Here is a 25,083-nt window from a genome sequence, read left to right on the forward strand (position 1 = left end):
AATTAAGGTTCACTTGTCAGTTTACATGTTGACTGTTACTGGAACTCCAATATACCTTCAGACCATGATAAATATCTAGATAACTAGTCAGGTGGTTTGACCAGCAGGGGAAGGGGTTCCCACATGGTAATGCATTTGGTTTGAGGACAGGCTCCTTAGCCCAGCCGTTCAGGTTGACACTGATGACCCCAGATCATCAAAGGTGTCAGAGTTGTAACTTACTGCAGAATTTGTCATCGAAAACTATACCCTCCTGGAAGCTCTATTAAGTCATTCCTTCAGAACTTGTTCATCTTTTTATACTTCGACATTTCGTACCCGTGAAATACTACAATTTCTGGAAGTCAACCATGTCACGTCCTTTCCGACCGACTGTTCAAAGTCTAGTGCCGCCTCGGGCAGCTGGCCACCACTCAGATGCCTCCAACGTGTCACATAACCCCTGGGTTACTTCCTCGTTGGTCAATGCTGCTTGCAAGCGCCCAATCATATTACTGTATCACATCTAGGGAACCCAATGTTATCGTCCTGCCCAAATTCTTGGCGTGAATCTCTGTTGCGGCTCCCGCCGGCAGCCATATTAGAAAACTGACTAGGCTTCTCCTCTCGTGCGGAAACAATAAATTGTATTTTACTTTTAATGTCAGGCTTCTTGCCTGCTTACAAACATGTTTGCAATGAACATGGCGCCGTCTTAAATATATACCGCACAGTTTGACTCTTACCAGGTATAAATACTCGTAATATTGATGAACATTTATAAAATACCTAATGACTATTATATAAAGTTTCACATGAATGATCCTCTTCAAGACAAGTCGCCCCCCACGACTCTGAGCTTGTCTCCGAACTGCAGGTGCCCACCAGACTGTAGGTGCCCACCAGACTGCAGGTACCCACCAGACTGCAGGTGCCCATCAGATTGCACTGTGCCCTGACCATGACAGTCTCAATGTTTTCTCTTACAGGACCCTGGACTGTGGCCGAGCGTAGCAGCTTCAGCTCGCACAGCCCTGCAGGTGCGGTACACCCTGCTCCCCTACCTCTACACCCTACACTTCCTCGCCCACACCCAGGGCCACACCGTCGTCAGGGCGCTATTCTTCGAGTAAGTTGACTGATCTCTACTTACTCAGTAACTACCGCCGTGATGTTCACCTTGCATGTTGATGATCACTATCCAACCCTCTCAGCGCTCGCCCCAAACTTGTTCCGGCCAGCTTTAGATACTGTTTCTTTTAACTTTCAGTTAGAATAAGTGCTTTATCTTCTTGCCTATAAACTACCACCCTCTAATTATTAATGAACTGGACAGTAGAGCGATGGTTTCGCTTCATGTCGGTCGGAGTTCCATCCCCGACCGTCCTAGTGGTTGGGCGCCATTCCTTCCCCCGTCCCATCACCAATCCTTATCCTGACCCCTTCCCAGTTCTATATAGTCGTAATGGCTTTGCACTTTTCTCGGAGAATGTCTTCTAATTATTATGGTCAAAGTAAGCAAAAATTTGTTTAGTTAAATAAACAACAGAGCAGCATAAGTAGTTTGGAAGTGCAGTGGACAACGTCGACGGTTTACAATAGTTGTATAAACCCTCTATAACAGACGGCTTATAAATCGATGCCCAACCGAGATGGCTGACAGCTGAGTGATTGATTGATTGATGAAGATTAAGCCACCCAAAAGGTGGCACGGGCATGAATAGCCCATAAGTGGTGGCCCTTTTGAGCCATTGCCAGTATCAAGAGCTGATACTGGAGATCTGTGGAGGTGTGACTGCACCCTGCGTGACGGGAGATGTCTCCCGTCGACAGCTGAGTGGACAGCGCTCGGGACTCGTAGTCCTGAGGTTCCGGGTTCGATCCCTGGTGGAGGTGGAAACACATGGGCAGAGTTTCTTTCACCCTGATGCACCTGTTCACCTAGCAGTAAATAGGTACCTGGTAGTTAGACAGCTGCTACGGGCTGCTTCCTGGGGGGTGTGTAACATAAAGGAGGCCTGGTCGAGGACCGGGCCGCGGGGTCGCTAAGCCCCGAAATCATCTCCAAGATAACCGTGCTGCCCGAGTTACAACCCAGACAGGACAGTTAAGCAGCGTTACCGTTCATCTAGCACCTAAATAGGTTCTCGGGAGTTAGACAACTGTTGTGGTTTGCATCCTGGGAAAAGTCAGCAGTGTTCCAAGGAGGGATGGAGGGTGGTGGGGGGGGGGGACATCGATAAGCCTAATTACAAACTTATTGTCCCCTACCTCGGAAAATATTGTCTTTGTTCTGATCTATTGGCTAATTGTTCTAACTATATATGTGGCTCAGCACCTGTGTTCTTGTTTAGTTTGGTACTTAAGGTGTTTGGTAAGTAAGTGTTGGGCTTAACGCGCGTCAACCTCTGGAAGGTTATGGAGGCGACCACAATAGTTTACTGACCAACCCCCAAATAAATTCTCCGGGTGTATATATATATATATATATATATATATATATATATATATATATATATATATATATATATATATATATATATATATATATATATATATATATATATATATATAATATAGGTAAGAAGCAGGTCGCAGCTTCGCAGCTTCAGTGTATATAAACCCTGGTTTTTGGTATTTCGTGCGTCTATTATTGCTTGTGTTGTCGTGTTTATAGTGCGAGGAAAACTTACCTTGAAATTTGCTGTATTTTACCTGAATTTACCTAAAGACAAGCATCTGTGGTGGCTTCCACTGGGGCTGGCAGGTCTCCCCCTCATTCTTCCTAAGCATTCTGTTCCAGTTGTAATTTGAACTGAAGCATTAATTGTCTTGGCATATATGGGTTTAGCGGATCACAGAATCCCCGGCCTGATGACCTTTTATGTGAAGAGATCATTAACTGTTGTCTACATCTCATTAACTCTGGTCTGTGCTGCAGTGTTGTTGATCTTGGCAGTATTGCATCTTGCAAATCACGTGGGGACGTTTGTAACAACAGGCAGGCTGGATTAACGTATTTTTAATTCAGTATTTAACATTCTCTATATTTGGTTTGGTTTGGTGAGGGATTCGAGGCTGGTCAACCATGGACGGTTATGTTAGGTCACCACCAGAGGTTACTCAACCAGCGACAAGTATAATTTACTTCACTCCCGAATTATGTTCAAAACTGAACACTAGTGTGGTTTATATTCACAGGGTCATTAAGGCCACCATAAGAGATTACTGACCAACGAGCACGATAGCCATATATCCCTTTCTTGTCACTAAATATTCAGCTGGTCGCTTGTTCTACCAAGTTTTCTTTAAGTGTCCCAGATGAAGTCTGTCGGGCTTTTCGAAGTCCCCCCTTAGGCCAACAACTGACGTTCCAAGGGATGCAACCCACGACAGTCGATTCCATCCGGGTATCCGTTTATTGGCAGGTGAACGTAGGTATTAGATGTAAGGAAACCTGCCCAACCGTCTCATTCTACCGGGAATCGAACTCTGGTCCATACATAGTTATGAGCCGACTGCATTGACCACTATTAATGTAAACCTGTTTTAATTCATTCTCTGGTTAACTTTAAGTTGTTTGCTCGCAAATATTTCAGATTTCCAGATATCCCAGACACGTGGGAAGTCGACGACCAGTTCCTGTGGGGTTCGTGGCTTATGGTCGCCCCCGTCGTTGAGCCCGTAAGTTACGTTTTCTTTTTGTATGCTGTAATCTGAGAAAACGATGTAACCTTTAAGGTTTACTATGCTATACTATTCTGTACTAATCACTTACATTTTCATTATGGTAACGAATTAACGACAGTACTCACATAATTGTGCTTGCGGGGGTTCAGTTTAACATCTTTGCTTCAGTCTCTTGACCTTAAGTCAATTTATGTGCAGGTTCCCGATCATGTTTTGAGGCTCTGCTTATAGTGTGTTTCATGTGAGAAATTCCATGCCAGAAATGGAATTATGTCAAAGGATGTATTTGTTCTGCATATTTGTAAAAACACACACACACACCAGCCCGTCCTCATAAACAATGTCCAAAGTCCATTCCATGCACCCGGCCAAAACCCCCTGTTTATGAATGAAAAACGGTTTAAACACGACTCACAACTGATGACGTTCGAACACTTCCGGAACAAGTGCTTCGCTGACGACTATTGTTGTCGTCAGCGAAGGCCAGAAGCAGGATACCGAATGGGAGATGAAGTCCTTCATGAAATGGACAGAGAGAAACATCTAGGAGTTGATATCACATCAAACTTGTCTCCTGAAGCCCACATTAAAAGAATAACATCTACGGTGTATGCAAGGCTGGCTAACATCAGAACTGTCTTCAGGAACCTGTGCAAGGAATCATTCAGAACCTTGTATAACACATATGTAAGACCAATCCTGGAGTATGCGGCCCCAGCATGGAGCCCGTACCTTGTCAAGCACAGGAATAAGCTGAAAAAATTTCAGAGGTATGCCACTAGGCTAGTCCCAAAACTAAAAGGCATAAGTTACGAGGAAAGGCTGCATGCACCTAACGTCGCTGGAAGATAGGAATGAAATGCATTCCATTCAGTGATGTGGTGGAGGCAGTGATGTGGTGGAGGCAAACTTCATACATAGTTTCAAATGTAGATATGACAGAGCCCAGTAGGCTCAGGAACCTGTACATCAGTTGATTGATAGTTGAGAGGCGAGACCATAGAGCTAGAACTCAACCCTTGCAAGCTTAACTAGGTGAGTATAGGTACGACCACCCTATAGGCTTAAGGCCGCCATAATATCGTCATCACGATAACAAAGAAACGTCGTACGTCGTCCCAAGACAGCTTCCTCACACGTTGAACACGCAGCCTTCGCTCAAACTCCTCACCATGAGCTATAACTTCCTTCTTCACAGGAGGTAACGTCACGCACGTCCGTCCTCGACGACTCTCCCAACACGAGTGACTCTTTACCACCTCCGCCCATGTCACGTCTCATAACATAATGTCGACATCTTATCTTACCTCGTTTCCTTAAGATGCTTGCTTGCCCTCTGCTTTCATTCTCCTCGGTCATAACTTACTGATGTTTACCTTAGTTTAATTCCTTCCCCAGACTCCTAAATCCAGTCAGATAGGGAATAACTCTCACAAGGCAGACTTACCTCATAAGGCTGGCTGGGGTTCATAACACAATACACTGAGAGATGTGTCCAGTTTCTCGGTTACCTTGAGGTGGTTTCGGGGCTTAGCGTCCCCGCGGCCCGGTCCTCAACCAAGCCTCCAAATATACCTCCAAACCAGGTATATACACTAAAAGTTACTTCAGTTGTGGACAAGGTTCAGTAAACTACCGAAGGGGCGTAATACGCCTCCCGGCGTTGGTAGGCCTCAAGCCCAACACCAAACAAGAAACATCTAATATCCTTCAGCTCTAATTTGATCTTGTTAAGCCTCAGAATTCACAGTTCAGTTCTGTTCACCGTACCCCGGAATGTATATACATTCACTCAACTGTATAATAGATTATTATAAAGTTATCTCCAGGACTTAGTAACCTTGGGCATGAAAATGTTAATGCAAATTATAAGTGTTCTTTTGTAGAAATGTTAAGGACATGATGTATGCCTATGGATGACGGTCAGGTAGCGCAGTGGGCCACGTCGCCGGCACACAATCTATGCTCAAGGGTTAAATTTCCCATTTTGGGTTCGTTTCCTTTCACCTCATGGCTCTGTTCACTTAGCAGAAATAGGTACCTTGGAGTTAGGTAACTATTGTGGGTTGTAACGTCGGGAAGTCGAGAAGGTCAGCAGTTTACTTTAGAAGGGCTCAATAGTTCAAAGTGCAGGCTTCCTGTCCCCGACAACGGCAAATCAAACAATGGATATAGTGATAAGGTGCAAAAATGCGAACACGGACAGAACACTAAACAATAAATATAAAAAAATTTGTTTAAGAAATTTAACCAAATGGATTGTTTCAAGCTTCAGGTTAAAGGTATATGTACGAGTGAGCTTTGTTTTGTGTGTGAAGCAAGTAAGAGGTTCTTTGTATGGGCCCCAGGAGATCTTCGGCAGTTTTACCTGCTGTCATCTGATGAGTTGATGGGCACCTGATAGGTCTGTGAACACCTGATAGATCTGTGAACACCTGATAGGTCTGTGAACACCTGATAGGTCTGTGAACACCCGATAGGTCTGTGAACACCTGATAGGTCTGTGAACACCTGATGGGTCTGTGAACACCTGATAGGTCTGTGAACACCTGATAGGTCTGTGAACACCTGATAGGTCTGTGAACACCTGATAGGTCTGTGAACACCTGATAGGTCTGTGAACACCTGATAGGTCTGTGAACACTTGATAGGTCTCTGAACACCTGATAGATCTGTGAACATCTGATAGATCTGTGGACACCTGATAGATCTGTGAACACCTGATAGTTCTGTGAACACCTGATAGGTCTGTGAACACCTGATAGGTCTGTGAACACCTGATAGATCTCTGAACACCTGATAGGTCTGTGAACACCTGATAGGTCTGTGAACACCTGATAGGTCTGTGAACACCTGATGGGTCTGTATACAGCTGATAAGTCTGTGAACACCTTACAGGTCTGTGAACACCTGATAGATCTGTTGACGTGTGTTCCAGGGGCAGACGTCTCGTGGAGTGTACTTCCCGCCGGGTGTGTGGTACGACTATTACACCGTGAGTAACACACCTGTATGTTACGTGTTCACTAAGAATGTTTACCTGTAAGAACCGTTCACTGAACACATCAGGGGTTAATGAACAGCCATTAAGATTGATAAAGATTAAGCCACCCCAAGAGGAGGCATGCACGGGCATGAATAGCCCGTAAAACAGCCATTATGATGGGTTGAGTGAATAATTCTGATATTAACGTGTTTATGATAGGCTCTACTTTGATGTATAATCCCCTTACATCCCCTGTAATCCCCTTTAATCTCCTTCAAGAATGTGTAATCCCCCCTTACATCCCCTTCAAGAATGTGTAATCCCTTTATATCTTAGTCTTTTCAACTTGCATATTAGATAAATTATAATTGATAATTTGCTTGCACGTGGTGTCTAGGGCGTGGCGCTGAACGTGACGGAGGGGAGGAGGGTGACGAGGGCGGCTCCCCGCCCACACATCCCTGTGTACCTGAGGGGCGGCGGGGTCTTGGCCACCCAGCCGCCCAGGGCCAACACCAAGCTCGCAAGGTCAGCACACTCAGCACAGGCTGCGAGAGAGAGAGAGAGAGAGAGAGAGAGAGAGAGAGAGAGAGAGAGAGAGAGAGAGAGAGAGAGAGAGAGAGAGAGAGAGAGAGAGAGAGAGAGAGAAAACAAGAGGGAGAGAGAGAGAGAGAACGAGAGGGAGAGAGCGAGAGAGAGACATATTATGGAAAAATAATGTGATAGACTATGAAAAGGAGGTAAACAGAGTCGTTTAAATTTTTTTGATTATTAATTAAGAAGAAACTTGCCATAATCTTGAAATTATTGCTCGTTGGAGCCGCATTAGGAGCGCACTATCACATTTTTATCGCCTCTCCTGCTCCTCACTCCCATTACCTCTCTGCTCGTGGATTATCTTAAGAGCGTCACCGTCCTGCTTCTCTGCCTCTTAGCCGGACTCTCCTGGAGCTCTGAATACTTTCTGACGACCTATTTTGTCTCCCTTGGTCAGGACTGAGCCCCTGGGACTGATCGTATCCCCGGACTGGGAGGGTCGAGCTACCGGGACGTTATACTGGGATGATGGAGAATCAATCGGTGAGTGATGCGTTTATCTCGCCTTCTCTCTCTCTCTCTCTCTCTCTCTCTCTCTCTCTCTCTCTCTCTCTCTCTCTCTCTCTCTCTCTCTCTCTCTCTCTCTCGTGTAATTCTGAAGATATTTACACAGTAATGCTAATGTTTGTCCTTCGACTTTTTCAGGAAATTTATAAATTGAGATCAAGCATTAGTTCAAAAATATTTTACCTCTCGCCTGAGTCTTGACATAATACAAGGCAGTAATGTTTGGCCTCACAGCAGTATGACTTTGTCCTTTAATTAGCTCCTGCAAGAGAGCACATCTGGCGCTGTTTATGGGGCATACATGGCGCAGGTTATGGGGCATACATGGCGCAGGTTATGGGGCATACATGGCGCAGATTATGGGGCATACATGGCGCAGGTTATGGGGTATACATGACGCAGGTTATGGGGCATACATGACGCAGGTTATGGGGTATACATGGCGCAGGTTATGGGGCATACATGGCGCAGGTTATGGGGTATACATGGCGCAGGTTATGGGGCATATATGGCGCAGGTTATGGGGTATACATGGCGCATGTTATGGGGCATACATGGCGCAGGTTATGGGGGCATACATGGGCAGGTTATGGGGTATACATGGCGCAGGTATGGGGTATACATGACGCAGGTTATGGGGCATACATGACGCATGTTATGGGGCATACATGGCGCAGGTTATGGGGCATACATGGCGCAGGTTATGGGGCATACATGGCGCAGGTTATGAGGTATACATGGCGCAGGTATGGGGTATACATGACGCAGGTTATGGGGCATACATGACGCATGTTATGGGGCATACATGGCGCAGGTTATGGGGGCATACATGGGCAGGTTATGGGGTATACATGACGCAGGTTATGGGGTATACATGACGCAGGTTATGAGGCATACATGACGCAGGTTATAGGGCATACATGGTGCAGGTTATGGGCACACATTGGCAGGTTATGGGGCATACATGGGCAGGTTATGGGGCATACATGGCGCAGGTTATGGGGTATACATGGCGCAGGTTATGGGGCATACATGACGCAGGTATGGGGTATACATGACGCAGGTTATGAGGCATACATGACGCAGGTTATAGGGCATACATGGTGCAGGTTATGGGGCATACATGGCGCAGGTTATGGGGTATACATGGCGCAGGTTATGGGGCATACATGGGCAGGTTATGGGGAAAACATGACGCAGGTTATGGGGTATACATGACGCAGGTTATAGGGCATACATGGTGCAGGTTATGGGGTATACATGGGCAGGTTATGGGGCATACATGGGCAGGTTATGGGGCATACATGGGCAGGTTATGGGGCATACATGGGCAGGTTATGGGGCATACATGGGCAGGTTATGGGGCATACGTGGGCAGGTTATGGGGCATACATGAGCAGGTTATGGGGCATACATGGGCAGGTTATGGGGCATACATGGGCAGGTTATGGGGCATACATGACGCAGGTTATGGGGCATACATGACGAAGGTTATGAGGCATACAAGGCGCAGGTTATAGGGCATACATGGTACAGGTTATAGGGCATACATGGTGCAGGTCAAGGGGCATACATGGTGCAGGTTATAGGGCATACATGGTACAGGTTATGAGGCATACATGGTGCAGGTTATGGGGTATACATGGTGCAGGTTAAGGGGCATACATGGTGCAGGTTAAGGGGCATACAGAGTGCAGGTTAAGGGGCATACATGGTGCAGGTTAAGGGGCATACATGGTGCAGGTTAAGGGGCATACATGGTGCAGATTATGGGGTATACATGGTGCAGGTTATGGGGCATACATGACGCAGGTTATGGGGCATACATGACGCCGGTTATGGGGCATACATGACGCATGTTATGGGGCATACATGACGCATGTTATGGGGCATACATGACGCAGGTTATGGGGCATACATGACGCCGGTTATGGGGCATACATGACGCATGTTATGGGGCATACATGACGCAGGTTATGGGGCATACATGACGCATGTTATGGGGCATACATGACGCATGTTATGGGGCATACATGACGCAGGTTATGGGGCATACATGACGCATGTTATGGGGCATACATGACGCATGTTATGGGGCATACATGACGCAGGTTATGGGGCATACATGACGCATGTTATGGGGCATACATGACGCATGTTATGGGGCATACATGACGCATGTTATGGGGCATACATGACGCATGTTATGGGGCATACATGGCGCATGTTATGGGGCATACATGACGCAGGTTATGGGGCATACATGTTACAGTTTACACACAAAATGTGGTACCAATTTTCAAAAAAATATAGGGAATAGGCGCTTAACTCCATACAAGTATCATTGACAAGCGTCCCCTGTAAAGTACTTGAATGAATAATCAGGTTAAGACTTGTTACACACCTAATGGACATTAGGTATGCAAACAAACACCAACATGGGTTTAGAGAAGGGAAATCATGCCTAATAAACCTGGAATTATATGATAAAGTAACGAGAATAAGGGAGGACAGAGAAGAATGGGCAGACTGCATATTTCTGAACTGCCAAAAAGTCTTTGACACAGTACAACACAGGAGACTGCCATTCAATCTGGAGAGGTAGACGGGAGTAAGAAGAAAGGCCTCAGTTTGGGTAAAGAATTATTTAATAGACAGAAGCCAGAGAGTAACAGTAAGGGGCGAGAAGTCAGACTGGCGAACCGTAAAAGTGGAGTACCTCAAGGATCGGTGCTGGGACCAGTTCTATTTCTAATGTATGTGAACGACATGTCTACAGGAGTAGAGTCCTATATTTCGATGTTCGCGGATGTCGTGAAATTAATGAGAAGGGTTGTGACAGATGAGGATTGAAAGATACTTCAAGAGAACTTGAAGAGGCTGCAGAGATGGTCAGAGAAACGGCTTCTGGAGTTCAACACGAACTAGTGTAAAGTTATGGAAATGGGACTAGGTGACAGGAGACCAAAGGGTCAGTACACAATGAAGGGAAAACTGTCTTTCTGTGACGATTCGAGAAAGAGACCTGGAAATGGACGTAATACCAAATCTAACTCCTGGGGCACATAGAATCGGTAGCAACGCTATGCTAGCAAAAGTTAGAACGTCATTCAGAAACCTAAATCAGGAGGCATTCAGAGCGCTTTACACTGCCTACGCGATCGAGAAGCAGCCTTAGAGTATGCAGCCCCATCATGGAGCCCCCACCTAAAGAAACACATTAGGAAACTGAAAAGGTTCAGTAATTGGTGACGAGGCTAGTCCCGGAGTTGCATGGGATGGGATATAAAGAGCGACTGAAGGAACTGAACCTGACGACGTTAGAAAAAAAAAGGAGGGAGCGGGGAGATATGATTGCAGCATACAAAATATTTAGAGGGAACGACAGAGTGGAAATGGACGAAATGTTCACTCGGAATGTCAGCAAAACACGTGGACATGGGTTGAAGCTGGAAACTCACATGGGTCATAGAGATGTTAGAATGTTTTCTTTTAGCATGAGTAGTGGGGAAATGGAATGAACTAAAGGAGCACATTGTAAAAGCAAACACTAATCATATCTTTAAAACTAGGTATGACAGGGAAGGAGAGGAGTCATTGTTTTAAACACCCGAAGGCTATGAAGGCGGGATCCAAGAGCCAACGTTCGATCCTGCAGACACAAATAGGCGAGTACACACATACATACACACTGACAAAGAGAGAGAGAGAGATTAAGATCATAATTAATTAAACATAAATAATGACAAAGAAATTTCAAGAGTAGAAATGCTGTCGGAGCATGTGCAGTGAAAAACAAATTATTTTCCAAAAGAATTATTTAGTTATATACTACTTTTAAGAGTGAGGTGCAGAACTACACAGTCAGAAACTAATCTTTTAAACTTAGTTTTGGGCATTGTGGTAAAAGATTAATTAAATCACTCCTAACTGAAGCTTTAAATCTACTTCCCAATTGTTCTCCATTGACTCCTTTATCATAATGTGGTCAGAATATGTGGAGTCGGTTCCTCGCCGATGAACAAACAACGGTAATAGAAGAATGTTATATTCCTTAAGTAAATCTGTTTACAAGAAAGTCTGTCTGTCTGTCAGAGGTTGAAGACCAGACGCTTGGTGCTAGCCTCACCCAAGTTTCCAAGATGACGTGTTCAAATGGAGGTATGGGAGCGTTTTAGCCTAGTTGGGGTCGGCCTCAGTGCCACCCTTTAAGAAATATCGACATTTGTAACGACTCCCACTGGTGATTTTCATTAAGTCTGAAATAGGAGATGGTTTCCGTAAAGGTTTTAACAGGTTTTCAGTGTTTTGTAATATATAATTTTCTGAGAGAGGGCGGGGAGGGGGGAAGGGGAGAGAGAGATAAAAGGAGAGCAAGGGAAGGAGAGAGAGAGAGAGAGAGAGAGAGAGAGAGAGAGAGAGAGAGAGAGAGAGAGAGAGAGAGAGAGAGAGAGAGAGAGAGAGAGAGAGAGGGGGGGGGGTAGAGAGAGGATAGTAGAGAAGGTGGGAGATGGAGAAAGGGGGGAAGAGATATGGGAGGGAGAGACAGACTTGGGCACAGCCAGTTTAAAAAAAATCCTGGATATTTCATGATAATCTCCCATTATTATTGATGGCGTTGTGTTGGTGACGCACAAGACATACAACTTGGTAAACAAATTTTAGGTGAAGTTTACGATTCAGGCGGAGCTAGTGAAACTTAGGCGGTGAAGGATTCAGGCGGAGCTAGTGAAACTTAGGCGGTGAAGGATTCAGGCGGGGCTAGTGAAACTTAGGCGGTGAAGGATTCAGGCGGAGCTAGTGAAACTTAGGCGGTGAAGGATTCAGGCGGAGCTAGTGAAACTTAGGCGGTGAAAGATTCAGGCAGAGCTAGTGAAACTTAGGCGGTGAAGGATTCAGGCGGAGCTAGTTAAACTTAGGCAGCGAAGGACTCAGGCGGAGCTAGTGAAACTTAGGCAGCGAAGGATTCAGGCGGAGCTAGTGAAACTTAGGCAGCGAAGGATTCAGGCAGAGCTAGTGAAACTTAGGCAGCGAAGGACTCAGGTGGTGCTAGTGAAACTTAGGCAGCGAAGGATTCAGGCGGAGCTAGTGAAACTTAGGCAGCGAAGGATTCAGGCGGAGCTAGTGAAACTTGGGAAGCCAAAGATAGAGATACGCAGTTAGTGGAGTGTGCACTCTCCAGCACAAACAGGAAGCAACCTCACGACGGGAAGGCGGAGCCCAGCTAATGTTTACAATGAAGATTGGAGTTAACAGAGAGAGTTTTAGCGACGTCTCCCCTTGTATGCAGGTATTTTCTTACAATAACATATCCTCAGAGCAACATACATTTCTTTTATTGCCAAAGTTTTTTGCACATTTGTGGACCGGGTTGTGGACTGAGAATATTTTCTTAAGGTGACTTTGGTACAAACTGTCGGCAATGCCAGCACAAATACGGTTTAGAATATCTAGAACTAAACTAATTTGTTTATATTTTTATTTATATATACATGAGTTGTTACGTTCTTGTACAGCCACTACCATGCATAGCGTTTCGGGCAGATTCTTAAAGCCGGATTTTCCCTGGAATACGACCTACCAAATCATTTAACAACCAGGTACCCATTCACTGCTGGGTGAACAGAGGCTACAGCTAAGGACTGGCGCCAAGTAAATCCTCCCTCAACCCGTCCTCGACCCAAGTCCATTCCATCCAGCGGTCGACCCCAAAGACGTATTCATCCATTTTAACATGCTGTTTATTCAAAACAGGAATTTTCTCAAATATAAATTAATATTATAATACATTACCATATCGAGCGTATATAGGCATAGGTTACATTAGGTGTTTAGGTTCTGTTGGCGATTATTTGTATTTATAGTACGTGGGTGAAGCATTTATAGCGTTGTGGTTCGAACAAAATTCGTCAGTGAAGCACTTGTTCCGGAAGTGTTCGAACGTCATCAGTTGTGAGTCGTGTGTAAAACGTTTTTCATTCATAAACATTCATTCGTTTGGCGGGTGCATGGAATCACTTTTGGGTCTTTGTTTGGAGGCAACCCGTTCTCGCAAATTTAATAAGTCAATATTGACTTATTAAATATGTGCATAGGTGACATACTTAACATAATAGATACCCTTAAAAAAATTCATAGAAAACACCGACCTTACCTAACCTACTTAGTATGTTAAGATAAACATCTAATTGCTTCGTAATTACAATTATTACCTAACCTATAATAGGTATAGGTTAAGTAATAATTGTAATTACGAAGCAATAAGATGCTTATCTTAAGATACTAACAAGGTTAGGTAAGGTCGGTGTTTTCTATGAATCTTTTTAAGGGTATCTATTATGTTTAGTATATCACCTATGCACGTAGTTAATAAGTCAATATTGACTTTACGAATTTGCGAGAACGGGTTGTTGGAGGACGGGTTGTCCTCCCCGGCCAGGATACAAACCCAGGATAAATTTGGCGCTCGCAAAACGCCAGGCGAGTCTGTTACCACTTCTCCACGGGGACTGCTTAATTACTCTTCTAATTATTTCATAAGGTAATTCGCTCATATTCCTGTTGAGATCCTGTTAAGTGCTAATATTTGTCCTGGTCGCTGGGTCGAGGCGTGACCCTCTGCGCCAGGTCGAGGCGTGACCCTCTGCGACAGGTCGGGGAGTGACCCTCTGTGCCAGGTCGGGGGAGTGACCCTCTGCGCCAGGTCGGGGGCGTGACCCTCTGTGCCAGGTCGGGGGAGTGACCCTCTGCGCCAGGTCGGGGGAGTGACCCTCTGCGCCAGGTCGGGGGCGTGACCCCTCTGCGCCAGGTCGGGGAGTGACCCTCTGCGCCAGGTCGGGGGCGTGACACTCAGCGCCAGGTCGGGGGCGTGACGCTATGCGCCAGGTCGGGGGCGTGACCCTCTTCGCCAGGTCGGGGGCGTGACCCTCTTCGCCAGGTCGGGGGCGTGATCCTGTGCGCCAGGTCGGGGGCGTGACCCTCTGCGCCAGGTCGGGGGCGTGACCCCTCTGCGCCAGGTCGGGGGCGTGACCCTCTGCGCCAGGTCGGGGGCGTGACCCTCTGCGCCAGGTCGGGGGCGTGACCCTCTGCACCAGGTCGGGGGCGTGACCCTCTGCGCCAGGTCGGGGGCGTGATCCCGCTGCGCCAGGTCGGGGGAGTGACACTCTGCGCCAGGTCGGGGAGTGACCCTCTTTGCCAGGTCGGGGGCGTGACCCTCTTCGCCAGGTCGGGGGAGTGACCCTCTGCGCCAGGTCGCGGGCGTGACCCTCTGCGCTAGGTCGGGGAGTGACCCTCTGCACTAGGTCGGGGAGTGACCCTCTGCACTAGGTCGGGGAGTGACCCTCTGCGCCAGGTCGGGGAGTGACCCTCGGCGCCAGACTTGTAACATCCTTGCCTAGTTCCAATTATAATTAGCAGTAAAGGGGGAATGTGAGAGACGTTTTACAAACATGCACAATATGCGAGGATTTGTGTTTGTCCAACAGACTCCTGGATGGTTGGTGGTGATGGCTACTGTTACTCCTGGATGGTTGGTGGTGATGGCTACTGTTACTCCTGGATGGTTAGTGGTGATGGCTACTGATACTCCTGGATGGTTGGTGGTGGTGGCTACTGATACTCCTGGATGGTTGGTGGTGATGGCTACTGATACTCCTGGATGGTTGGTGGTGGTGGCTACTGTTACTCCTGGATGGTTGGTGGTAGTGGCTACTGATACTCCTGGATGGTTGGTGGTGATGGCTACTGATACTCCTGGATGGTTGGTGGTGGTGGCTACTGATACTCCTGGATGGTTGGTGGTGATGGCTACTGATACTCCTGGATGGTTGGTGGTGGTGGCTACTGTTACTCCTGGATGGTTGGTGGTAGTGGCTACTGATACTCCTGGATGGTTGGTGGTGATGGCTACTGATACTCCTGGATGGTTGGTGGTGGTGGCTACTGATACTCCTGGATGGTTGGTGGTGATGGCTACTGATACTCCTGGATGGTTGGTGGTGGTGGCTACTGTTACTCCTGGATGGTTGGTGGTAGTGGCTACTGATACTCCTGGATGGTTGGTGGTGATGGCTACTGATACTCCTGGATGGTTGGTGGTGGTGGCTACTGATACTCCTGGATGGTTGGTGGTGATGGCTACTGATACTCCTGGATGGTTGGTGGTGGTGGCTACTGTTACTCCTGGATGGTTGGTGGTAGTGGCTACTGATACTCCTGGATGGTTGGTTTTAGTGGCTACTAATACTCTTGGATGGTTGGTGGTGGTGGCTACTGATACTCCTGGATGGTTGGTGGTGATGGCTGCTGTTACTCCTGGATGGTTGGTGGTAGTGGCTACTAATACTCTTGGATGGTTGGTGGTGGTGGCTACTGATACTCCTGGATGGTTGGTGGTGGTGGCTACTGATACTCCTGGATGGTTGGTGGTGATGGCTACTGATACTCCTGGATGGTTGGTGGTGGTGGCTACTGATACTCCTGGATGGTTGGTGGTGATGGCTACTGTTACTCCTGGATGGTTGGTGGTAGTGGCTACTGATACTCCTGGATGGTTGGTGGTAGTGGCTACTAATACTCTTGGATGGTTGGTGGTGGTGGCTACTGATACTCCTGGATGGTTGGTGGTGATGGCTACTGTTACTCCTGGATGGTTGGTGGTAGTGGCTACTGATACTCTTGGATGGTTGGTGGTGGTGGCTACTGATACTCCTGGATGGTTGGTGGTGGTGGCTACTGATACTCCTGGATGGTTGGTGGTGATGGCTACTGATACTCCTGGATGGTTGGTGGTGATGGCTACTAATACTCTTGGATGGTTGGTGGTGGTGGCTACTGATACTCCTGGATGGTTGGTGGTGATGGCTACTGATACTCCTGGATGGTTGGTGGTGGTGGCTACTGATACTCCTGGATGGTTGGTGGTGGTGGCTACTGATACTCCTGGATGGTTGGTGGTGATGGCTACTGATACTCCTGGATGGTTGGTGGTAGTGGCTACTGATACTCCTGGATGGTTGGTGGTGGTGGCTACTGATACTCCTGGATGGTTGGTGGTGGTGGCTACTGATACTCCTGGATGGTTGGTGGTGATGGCTACTGATACTCCTGGATGGTTGGTGGTAGTGGCTACTGATACTCCTGGATGGTTGGTGGTGGTGGCTACTGATACTCCTGGATGGTTGGTGGTGGTGGCTACTGATACTCCTGGATGGTTGGTGGTGGTGGCTACTGATACTCCTGGATGGTTGGTGGTAGTGGCTACTGATACTCCTGGATGGTTGGTGGTGGTGGCTACTGATACTCCTGGATGGTTGGTGGTGGTGGCTACTGATACTCCTGGATGGTTGGTGGTGGTGGCTACTGATACTCCTGGATGGTTGGTGGTGGTGGCTACTGATACTCCTGGATGGTTGGTGGTGATGGCTACTGTTACTCCTGGATGGTTGGTGGTCATGGCCATTTCTGTTTTGCGTTACAGTCCCGTGTTGCAGCTGCTGGTCTTCCACACAAGCCGTGTTGTCACGGCTGGACTGTAACCTCAATAATAATAATAATGACAATAATTGGTAATATCACTGTAGCGGGCGGTGCGGGGGCTTCCACCAGATCACCGAGATGTATACATTCCAATACGAGTTAACATCAGAAGTGTTAGTTAGTGTAGTAACAATAACCAATAATATTCAACAACAAGTCTTTCACGACAATTCAACAATAATGGAGGTGACTTTTTTTCTTTTATTTACAAAATAAACACAATTTAGTACAAATAAAGTCAGGAAAACAATTTACAAACATAGAACATTGAAACACAGGAATTTGAAAAGCACATAACACATAACCCAGAACCTTGTACAGCATACACAACAGGAACACAAAAGGAAAGAAAACAATAAGGACAGGAAAAAAAGTAATGAAGATGTTAACACATAAAACAAATCAAGTCAGAAGGGCCACACAAAAACCAAAGCAAACAAACACAGAACCGAAACAAGCAGGAACAGGGAGGCGGAAAACGAAAACTTTCACATAAAATGAACCACAAGAAATACTGGGAGAAAATACATGACACAGTAAAGAAGAAAACCCCACAGCAACACACGGACACACGCCATCACCACCAATCGGAACGCGCAGGAACCTGAAAAACAAACCACAGCCACACACCCAAACGCACAAACAGAAACTCCGGAACCGAAAACAAACAAAAGAAAAACACGCGCGCGCGCAACCACCAACCCCACAACCACACATACAAACACAAACACCATAACACATAGGAATCGGGCGCAACACTAATAATAATAATCCTCATATTTCTCAGGGTAATCCACCTTCGGATACATCTTATCAGCATCCCAAGTCAACCACTCCCATTTGGTAGGGCGGACATCCCCACGACGCCGCGAGCACCTCATGAACTCCGGAACCACTATATCAGGAGGAAACTTGAGCGGAAGCGGTCGCCTCCCTCCCCCAGAACAAGAGGACATCGAAAACGAAGGTTGAGGCTGAAGAGGCGGTACAACCGCCTCAGACGAAGCAGGGGGGCGAGGGCACGGAATCCACTGGGGAAGCAACCTTCTTCAGGACCAACACCAACCCACGATGCTCACCAGAATCCTCGGCAGGGGGGACACCCCTCCCCCATAAGGGGAACCGAAACAAACGGACGTGGGCGAGGCACCCGAAGCAGGAACCAAAGCTCCCCGCACCGGCCCCCACCCTAACAAGGTCCACATCACCTGTCGGAACCACACCAGCTCCCTGCACACCAACCTCGCACTCCACAGAGGAGGAGCCCTCAGAATCCTCAACATCACATTCTGCAGCCCACTCACGAGATGGCGACAGACGAAAGAGGTTGGTCCGAGAACGCTTCCATACAGGTCGCTGAGCGTCGGAACTGTCGCCACCAGCAGGAGGCACCCGAAAAGAGCCCTCGGCTGGCTGCCCCACGGCGGGGAAAGAGCGACCACGAAGTACAGCAGTCTCGACGACAGGGAGCACAAGGCCACACTCCACAGGTATCACCGGAACTGGAGACAGGGCAGGCGGAGCTGGCGGAAGTAAAGGGGCCAGCAGGTGAGGGAGCTCGCGGAAACGCGGGACCCGGCAGAGGCGAGGGAGCCTGCATAGGGAAAGGAGCTGACCGTGGCAAGGATGCCAACTGCAGGGGCCGGGTCCTCACACACCACCACCCCTACACTCACACCACCAACTGTACTCATGGGCACACAAGCCGAGGAACCCGGTAACACCACTGGGGCAGCAGACGGTAGGAAAGCCTCCCCCACCACACCATCACAAGGCGACTGGTCCGAAGCCAGCAATGGGGAAAAATTCTCCCCACGAAACAAATTCACTAGCTCAGCCGCCACACCAGTGCAGGCCGCCGCCTGGAGCCCCTCAAGTCCACACCGAAAACATGTCCTGGGCTGCCCTGAGTAGGTCCGCATGGTGTAGCTCATCAACGTGACAGTTGACGGAACAGGAGACTTGAGACGCAGGGCGAGGGTCCTGGTACCACACAACCCCCCCCCCTCCACCTGCCGGAAGAGATGGTATTTAACCAGAGTGACACCACGGTCCCATACTTTCAAAAATATCGCCGAAGCAGGTCTTCAGAGACCTCAAAAGGGACCTCATGCAGTGCCACATACGTAAGTGAGCAGCAGCGGTTGGAGGCAGAGACGGTACCACATTCATCAGGGAGAAGACGAGCGCCCGTCATAAACGGCCAAGGAGTCTTTATAAACAGCCGGTGAATGGAACTTAATGAGCGCCCGGTGGTTTGTGAGGAGCTGTATGTGAGATTGTTTTTCTTTGACGTAATGAAAAGAATTTATTCCTATTGATGTTACGTTAATCGTATCTACCTCGCAAGAGAGGCAGACCTCAAACAGCAAGAACTGCCAGTGGCAGATGTTTAACTTAAAGCCTAAGATCATAGAAAAGCGGGATCAAACCGCCAGGCTCCACTACACGGGTGGAACCTGACACTTAGGTCGTTTCTCCTCCTAGTAAAAACTAATAAAGGGCAGCCGACGGACTCTCACACCAAAATTTAATTTGATGTGTGGTGCTGTGCAATGGACTCTAGCTTTAGATACAGATTTAATATACACATAAACAGGCAAAGCGTTGCAAAACATGGCATGTGGGACAATAATCTTGGAAGGTTTGACTTAAACAACCGTTTTCTAGAAACAACAATTTATTCAACAAAACTAGAATTACTACAACAAAGAGTTCAACAAAACTAGAATTACTACAACAAAGAGTTTACGTTACTTTACTGTCACTACAGTGGCACATTCAACAACAGCTATTCAACAGCCTGGTGGACCCACGGGATCCTTCCCGTCGTCGCTGACTTAATAATGACACTAACTGAACAAAGTGGTTATCTTGAGGTTATCTTGAGATGATTTCGGGGCTTTAGTGTCCCCGCGGCCCGGTCCTCGACCAGGCCTCCACCCCCAGGAAGCAGCCCGTGACAGCTGACTAACTCCCAGGTACCTATTTACTGCTAGGTAACAGGGGCATTCAGGGTGAAAGAAACTTTGCCCATTTGCTTCTGCCTCGTGCGGGAATCGAACCCGCGCCACAGAATTACGAATCCTGCGCGCTATCCACCAGGCTACGAGGCCCCCCACTGGTGCCCACTGGTGACGCAAGCTTGCAATCATTATTGTCACGGCTTCACGGTGAACAAATATTATAATCACAAAACTTGACTGGCGCTCGCTGCTCTCAACGAGGTACCAAGTAACAAGGCGGGTGATCCAAGAATGATCACCCTTATAAAAAATCTTACGTTAACTCTTGTCTCCCAAGACAACAACAATAAAAGTTACACTAATTGAATTTATACAATTACGTTAATCGACCGTCTACAACGGTCAGCAACAATTCAATTTACGTTAACACACTCGTGTCTCAATGACACTTTAATGGCAACAATAACTCATAAAACAAATAATTATATCATACTTGAAACGTCAAGCATTCGATGAGTAATTCCCAATTAATTACTGAATACAACAGCCTATTAATTCAGACGAATATTAACAAAGCCAACTGTCACCCAACTGACAGGTCTCTTCCGGTCTTACGACAAGATTACCTTAACGAGGGTAGACTACTTTACCACGCAAGGCTACAAGATACTCTGTGTAAACAACAACATCATCATCGGGTGAATTCACTAAGTGGCGGGTGCTATTTCTCCTTAATCAGCGGTCCGATCAGTCCAACGAATTACGGCAGCGCAATTAACTCCGACCATAACAGGATGGTCAACCCCTTACGTTAATCAACCACTTAATTAACGACAGCTCGTTAATTCGTTAACACTACGTTAGTCTCCCATTGACATTTCCTCCACTGCGTGAACTCACTGTGACTTGCAATTACACCACTCTACGTTAATCACAATGCTGTTCAACAAATCAACAATAACCTCGTTAAGTAATCGTGTCCCCCAGTGACGTTAAATGACTTTAATTCTCACGGAATCCTTCACAGTACACAACGCATTTCATCAAGGACACAACTTGTCTACAGTTCACACACGGTACAACACGGTACACCTTTGCCACACACGGCAACACTTGCAAAAGATTTTCCCGAGTAAATTATACCACTAATAATTCACAGCTTTACCACAACACAACAGTATAATACAGCGCTGGCCAAATATAATATAAATGATCAAATAACCAAGGGGAAAACTCTCCCGTTACCACTTCACTGCTGGAACAGGAATTCTCTCTGCAATTGAATTACACACACGGCACAAAATAGAGAAATGGAAACAATTAAAATCACTTTTCTCCACTCTCGGAGATACAGTCAAATCTTAACCCCACAACTGAATGTGACTCTGCTTGTGACCTCTCACACGTCAATCCTCACAGTTGAGCTCAACCTCAACTTGATGACGTCAAACAGGGTAACTCACACGTCTCCATTTCCCATCACCTCACCAGGTGGTCAACAGGGACAAAGGCTAGACGGAACACTGGGTGCGAAACCTGCTTCAGAGTTTTATCCTCAAAACAGAAACAGTGTACTTACATTAATCTCATCGGCCGGTACATACATACATACACATACGTCTACCATTCCCCACTCTGCTGCTGCTGCTGAAGACGGTGAAGTTTTTATTTTTTTGCATTTTTTATTTTCACATGCAAAGCATGCAATTTAAATACAATAAAAACAATACAGAATACAGAACAGAACAAAATAAAACAAGAGACCACCGGCCAGAAGGGCAGACAGCATAGCACAACAAAACACAAACACGATAAATGCATAGAAAAATACAGCATACATCAAGGTACAAAACATAATACAATAGCAAACTTAGCAATCACAGTAACATCACAAAACAAAACCTTCATAAAACAAAACATACATCAAGAGGCATAACAGGAAACATAACAGGCTATCACAATACATTCCAAACAAAACAAAGAACAAACACGTACAACAGGTAAAGCAATATGAAAACACCAGGTCAAACGTACAGCACAGAAACAATACAGGAATAAAAACACACACACCAAACCATCCGCCCCGGAACAAACAAAGGGCGAGGCCAAAATAAACAATAAAAATAAACAAGCAAAAGACGCAAACCTGAAAACAAAACAGGTACAAACACAACAACACACATGCACAGGCCTGAAGGACCGAGAATAAAACAACAGAAAGTACATCAAGAAACATAACAAGACACTTCAGCACAAAACAAATTAATACAAATTTATACAAAGACACTAAAAACCGGCCTGAAGGGCCGACAACAAAAACACAACAATGAGCATAAACATAATGAAACACAGGAAAAAGAAACAACAGTACCGGAAATACAAGAAATACAACAAAATAACGGTCATGAGAACAAACATAACACCGGCCTGAAGGGCACACAATAGGTAGAACACATTGCAAACAAACTACAGGTCCAAGCACACACCAAACACACAGCAAGCACACAGACTACTCAAATTTCTCATACTTATCCGGCCACTCCGCCGCCGGGAATCGAACACAATACGCCTCCCAAAGTAACATGACGTCATCCAGAACAGGTTCATTATGAACCGTACAAGGATCAGGCATCAACTCCGGCACACCCACAATAAAACACCGAGCCCACTGAACCCAGATGGAAGAAGGGCACCACGGAACAGGACGCACGCGTTCAACAATGTCAAACCGCAAAGGATTCTTATCATCATATGCCACGCCGGAGGCCAAGATGAGAGGGAGAGGCTCCTTCCCACGAGGCCGGGCAATGGGCAGTGCACTGAGAGCCTCCTTGGCTGCCTCACAGGGCCCCGCGTCAACCACCGGACGTTGCACCTGCAGGGACCCCCCACGCTTGGCATCCTTCTTCAGCACCAACTTGATGTCTCGGCTCGCACCAGAACTCTCACCACCCACGTCTGTAGGAGCAACCACCCACCCACTGCGGAGAACCTTCTGCAGGAGAAAGAACAGGAGGTAAATCATACGCACAACCATTGTCAACAGCAGACACATGGACGTCAGCAACTACCAGCGACGTAGAGCGCGAAGCACCCGGAACCGCCACATCATCGCCCGAAGCTCCACCTGCGTCGAAGTCCTCCACATCAGCCCAAGCAGTAGAAGAACGTCTGGAACGCTTGGGCACTGGCCGTACATCCTCACAGCTGGAGGCGGACCCAGAACCACGGGCCTCACAAACCGTGCGAACCAACGCCTGTCGCAGTACGGCAGCAGCCTCAACCACAGGGGGAACCGGGCCGCACACAACAGGACGCTCCGCAGCCCCCCCAACACCCATCACAGCCGTAACACCTGGCGAGGGCGCAGGACCAGGCGCAGCAGCAGGAGACGAGGAAGATGAAGACGACTCGCAGAGACCATCCGGAAGACCCTCGGGAGCAATTGGCACATCGAATTGACCAGCGACAGGAGCCACCGGAAGACCCGGAGGAGGGACAACAACCACCGGGGGCATGTTGGGTGACGCAGGGGGGCCGCATCAGCAACGAACGGGACCTGCCCCTCTTCATCTCCGGAATCCACACCCTGAGGGAGTGGCGGGAAATCCTCTTCCCGGAACAAGTTAACAGGTGCAGCAGAGGCCTCAGAGCACCCAGCAGCCTGATGCCCTAACTGGCCACATCGGAAACAGGTCCGGGGCTGCCGGGCATAATACACCCGAACGTAGTAACCCAGCAGCCGGATAGAAGATGGGATATCCGACCGCAGGCGCATACCTAAGGTACGGATGTTCGTCTGTTTCCCAGCATACTTCCCCGAGGAAAGCGTGTTCACCCGCACACTGATTACTGCACCATACCTCCCGAAGAAGCGCCGGAGAAGGTCTTCAGGGAACTCCAGGGGCGCACCGTGTATACTGACATAAGTCAGGGCACCACTGCAGTCCGAGACCGCAATAGAGCCGGCGCCATCCGGCAACTGCAACAAACGCCCTTCGTACCGACGGAGGAAGTCCCGATACTCTTCCTCCCTCACGAACTTGATAATCACCCGGTGGGCCGTAACAAGCTCAACTCCGTAGACAGCCTCCACCGGGACACGAAGCATGTCGCACATCACCAACTCAATGGCTGGATAACCAGTCTTACACGAGAACTCCAGTCCCACGGAATTCACACGCAGAACAGGAGGAATTGGAAGGCCCCCCATGACAGAACTGCCACGTCAGCACGCAGCCAGGCAGGCAACAACACTGGGAGGGCAGTGACGCCCACACCACCTGGCGACCAAATGGCAAACAACCCCAGCAGTCACGGAGGCCGGAACACGTTCTCACTCCACGGCTGCTCAGGGCGGACTCCCGAAGACGGTGAAGTAGACGTCCTCACTACTTCATACACGTGGTCGGCTGGGCCACGGGGTGGCTACATACACAGACCAGGATTGCGCAGTATGCTTCGGCCTAAGGTAGCCGAGGGTGCGCGGCACAACAGTTACACACAGCTGGGTACAGTACCACACCCTCCACACTGGCGAGATACGACAGGGTACGACGGTACGGAAGTACGGAACTTGAGAATGACAGAATCCTTCACTGTTCACTGCTAATTCCTCACAATTATGAATTGAAGGTTTCCAACAACACTGAAACCTTCTGAAGATCGTCTCTCCTACGATACCTTGTAGTTAAGGCAATATAGACGGCGGATGTCACTACCACACGACGATAACAACCTTCTCCAGTCCAGTTACTCTGGGATGGCGTCCCACGATCACGTGGCTAGGATGATAATCACTCAAAGTTCACACTTGATATA

The 25,083-nt window shown here is 47.7% G+C and overlaps 1 protein-coding gene across 1 annotated transcript in view; it reads left to right on the plus strand.

Annotated features, from left to right (window-relative positions):
- Positions 1-25,083, plus strand: part of LOC123759099 (maltase-glucoamylase) — a 289,988-nt gene that overhangs the window by 47,698 nt on the left and 217,207 nt on the right. Inside the window, exons 15-19 of the mRNA XM_069324937.1 lie at positions 969-1,108; positions 3,579-3,663; positions 6,608-6,664; positions 7,053-7,183; positions 7,650-7,735. Of these exons, the coding sequence (XP_069181038.1) occupies positions 969-1,108; positions 3,579-3,663; positions 6,608-6,664; positions 7,053-7,183; positions 7,650-7,735 (499 nt within the window). The remainder of the gene's footprint in view (positions 1-968; positions 1,109-3,578; positions 3,664-6,607; positions 6,665-7,052; positions 7,184-7,649; positions 7,736-25,083) is intronic.

Source organism: Procambarus clarkii, chromosome 15 (assembly GCF_040958095.1).
Source record: "Procambarus clarkii isolate CNS0578487 chromosome 15, FALCON_Pclarkii_2.0, whole genome shotgun sequence".
NCBI lineage: Eukaryota > Metazoa > Arthropoda > Malacostraca > Decapoda > Cambaridae > Procambarus > Procambarus clarkii.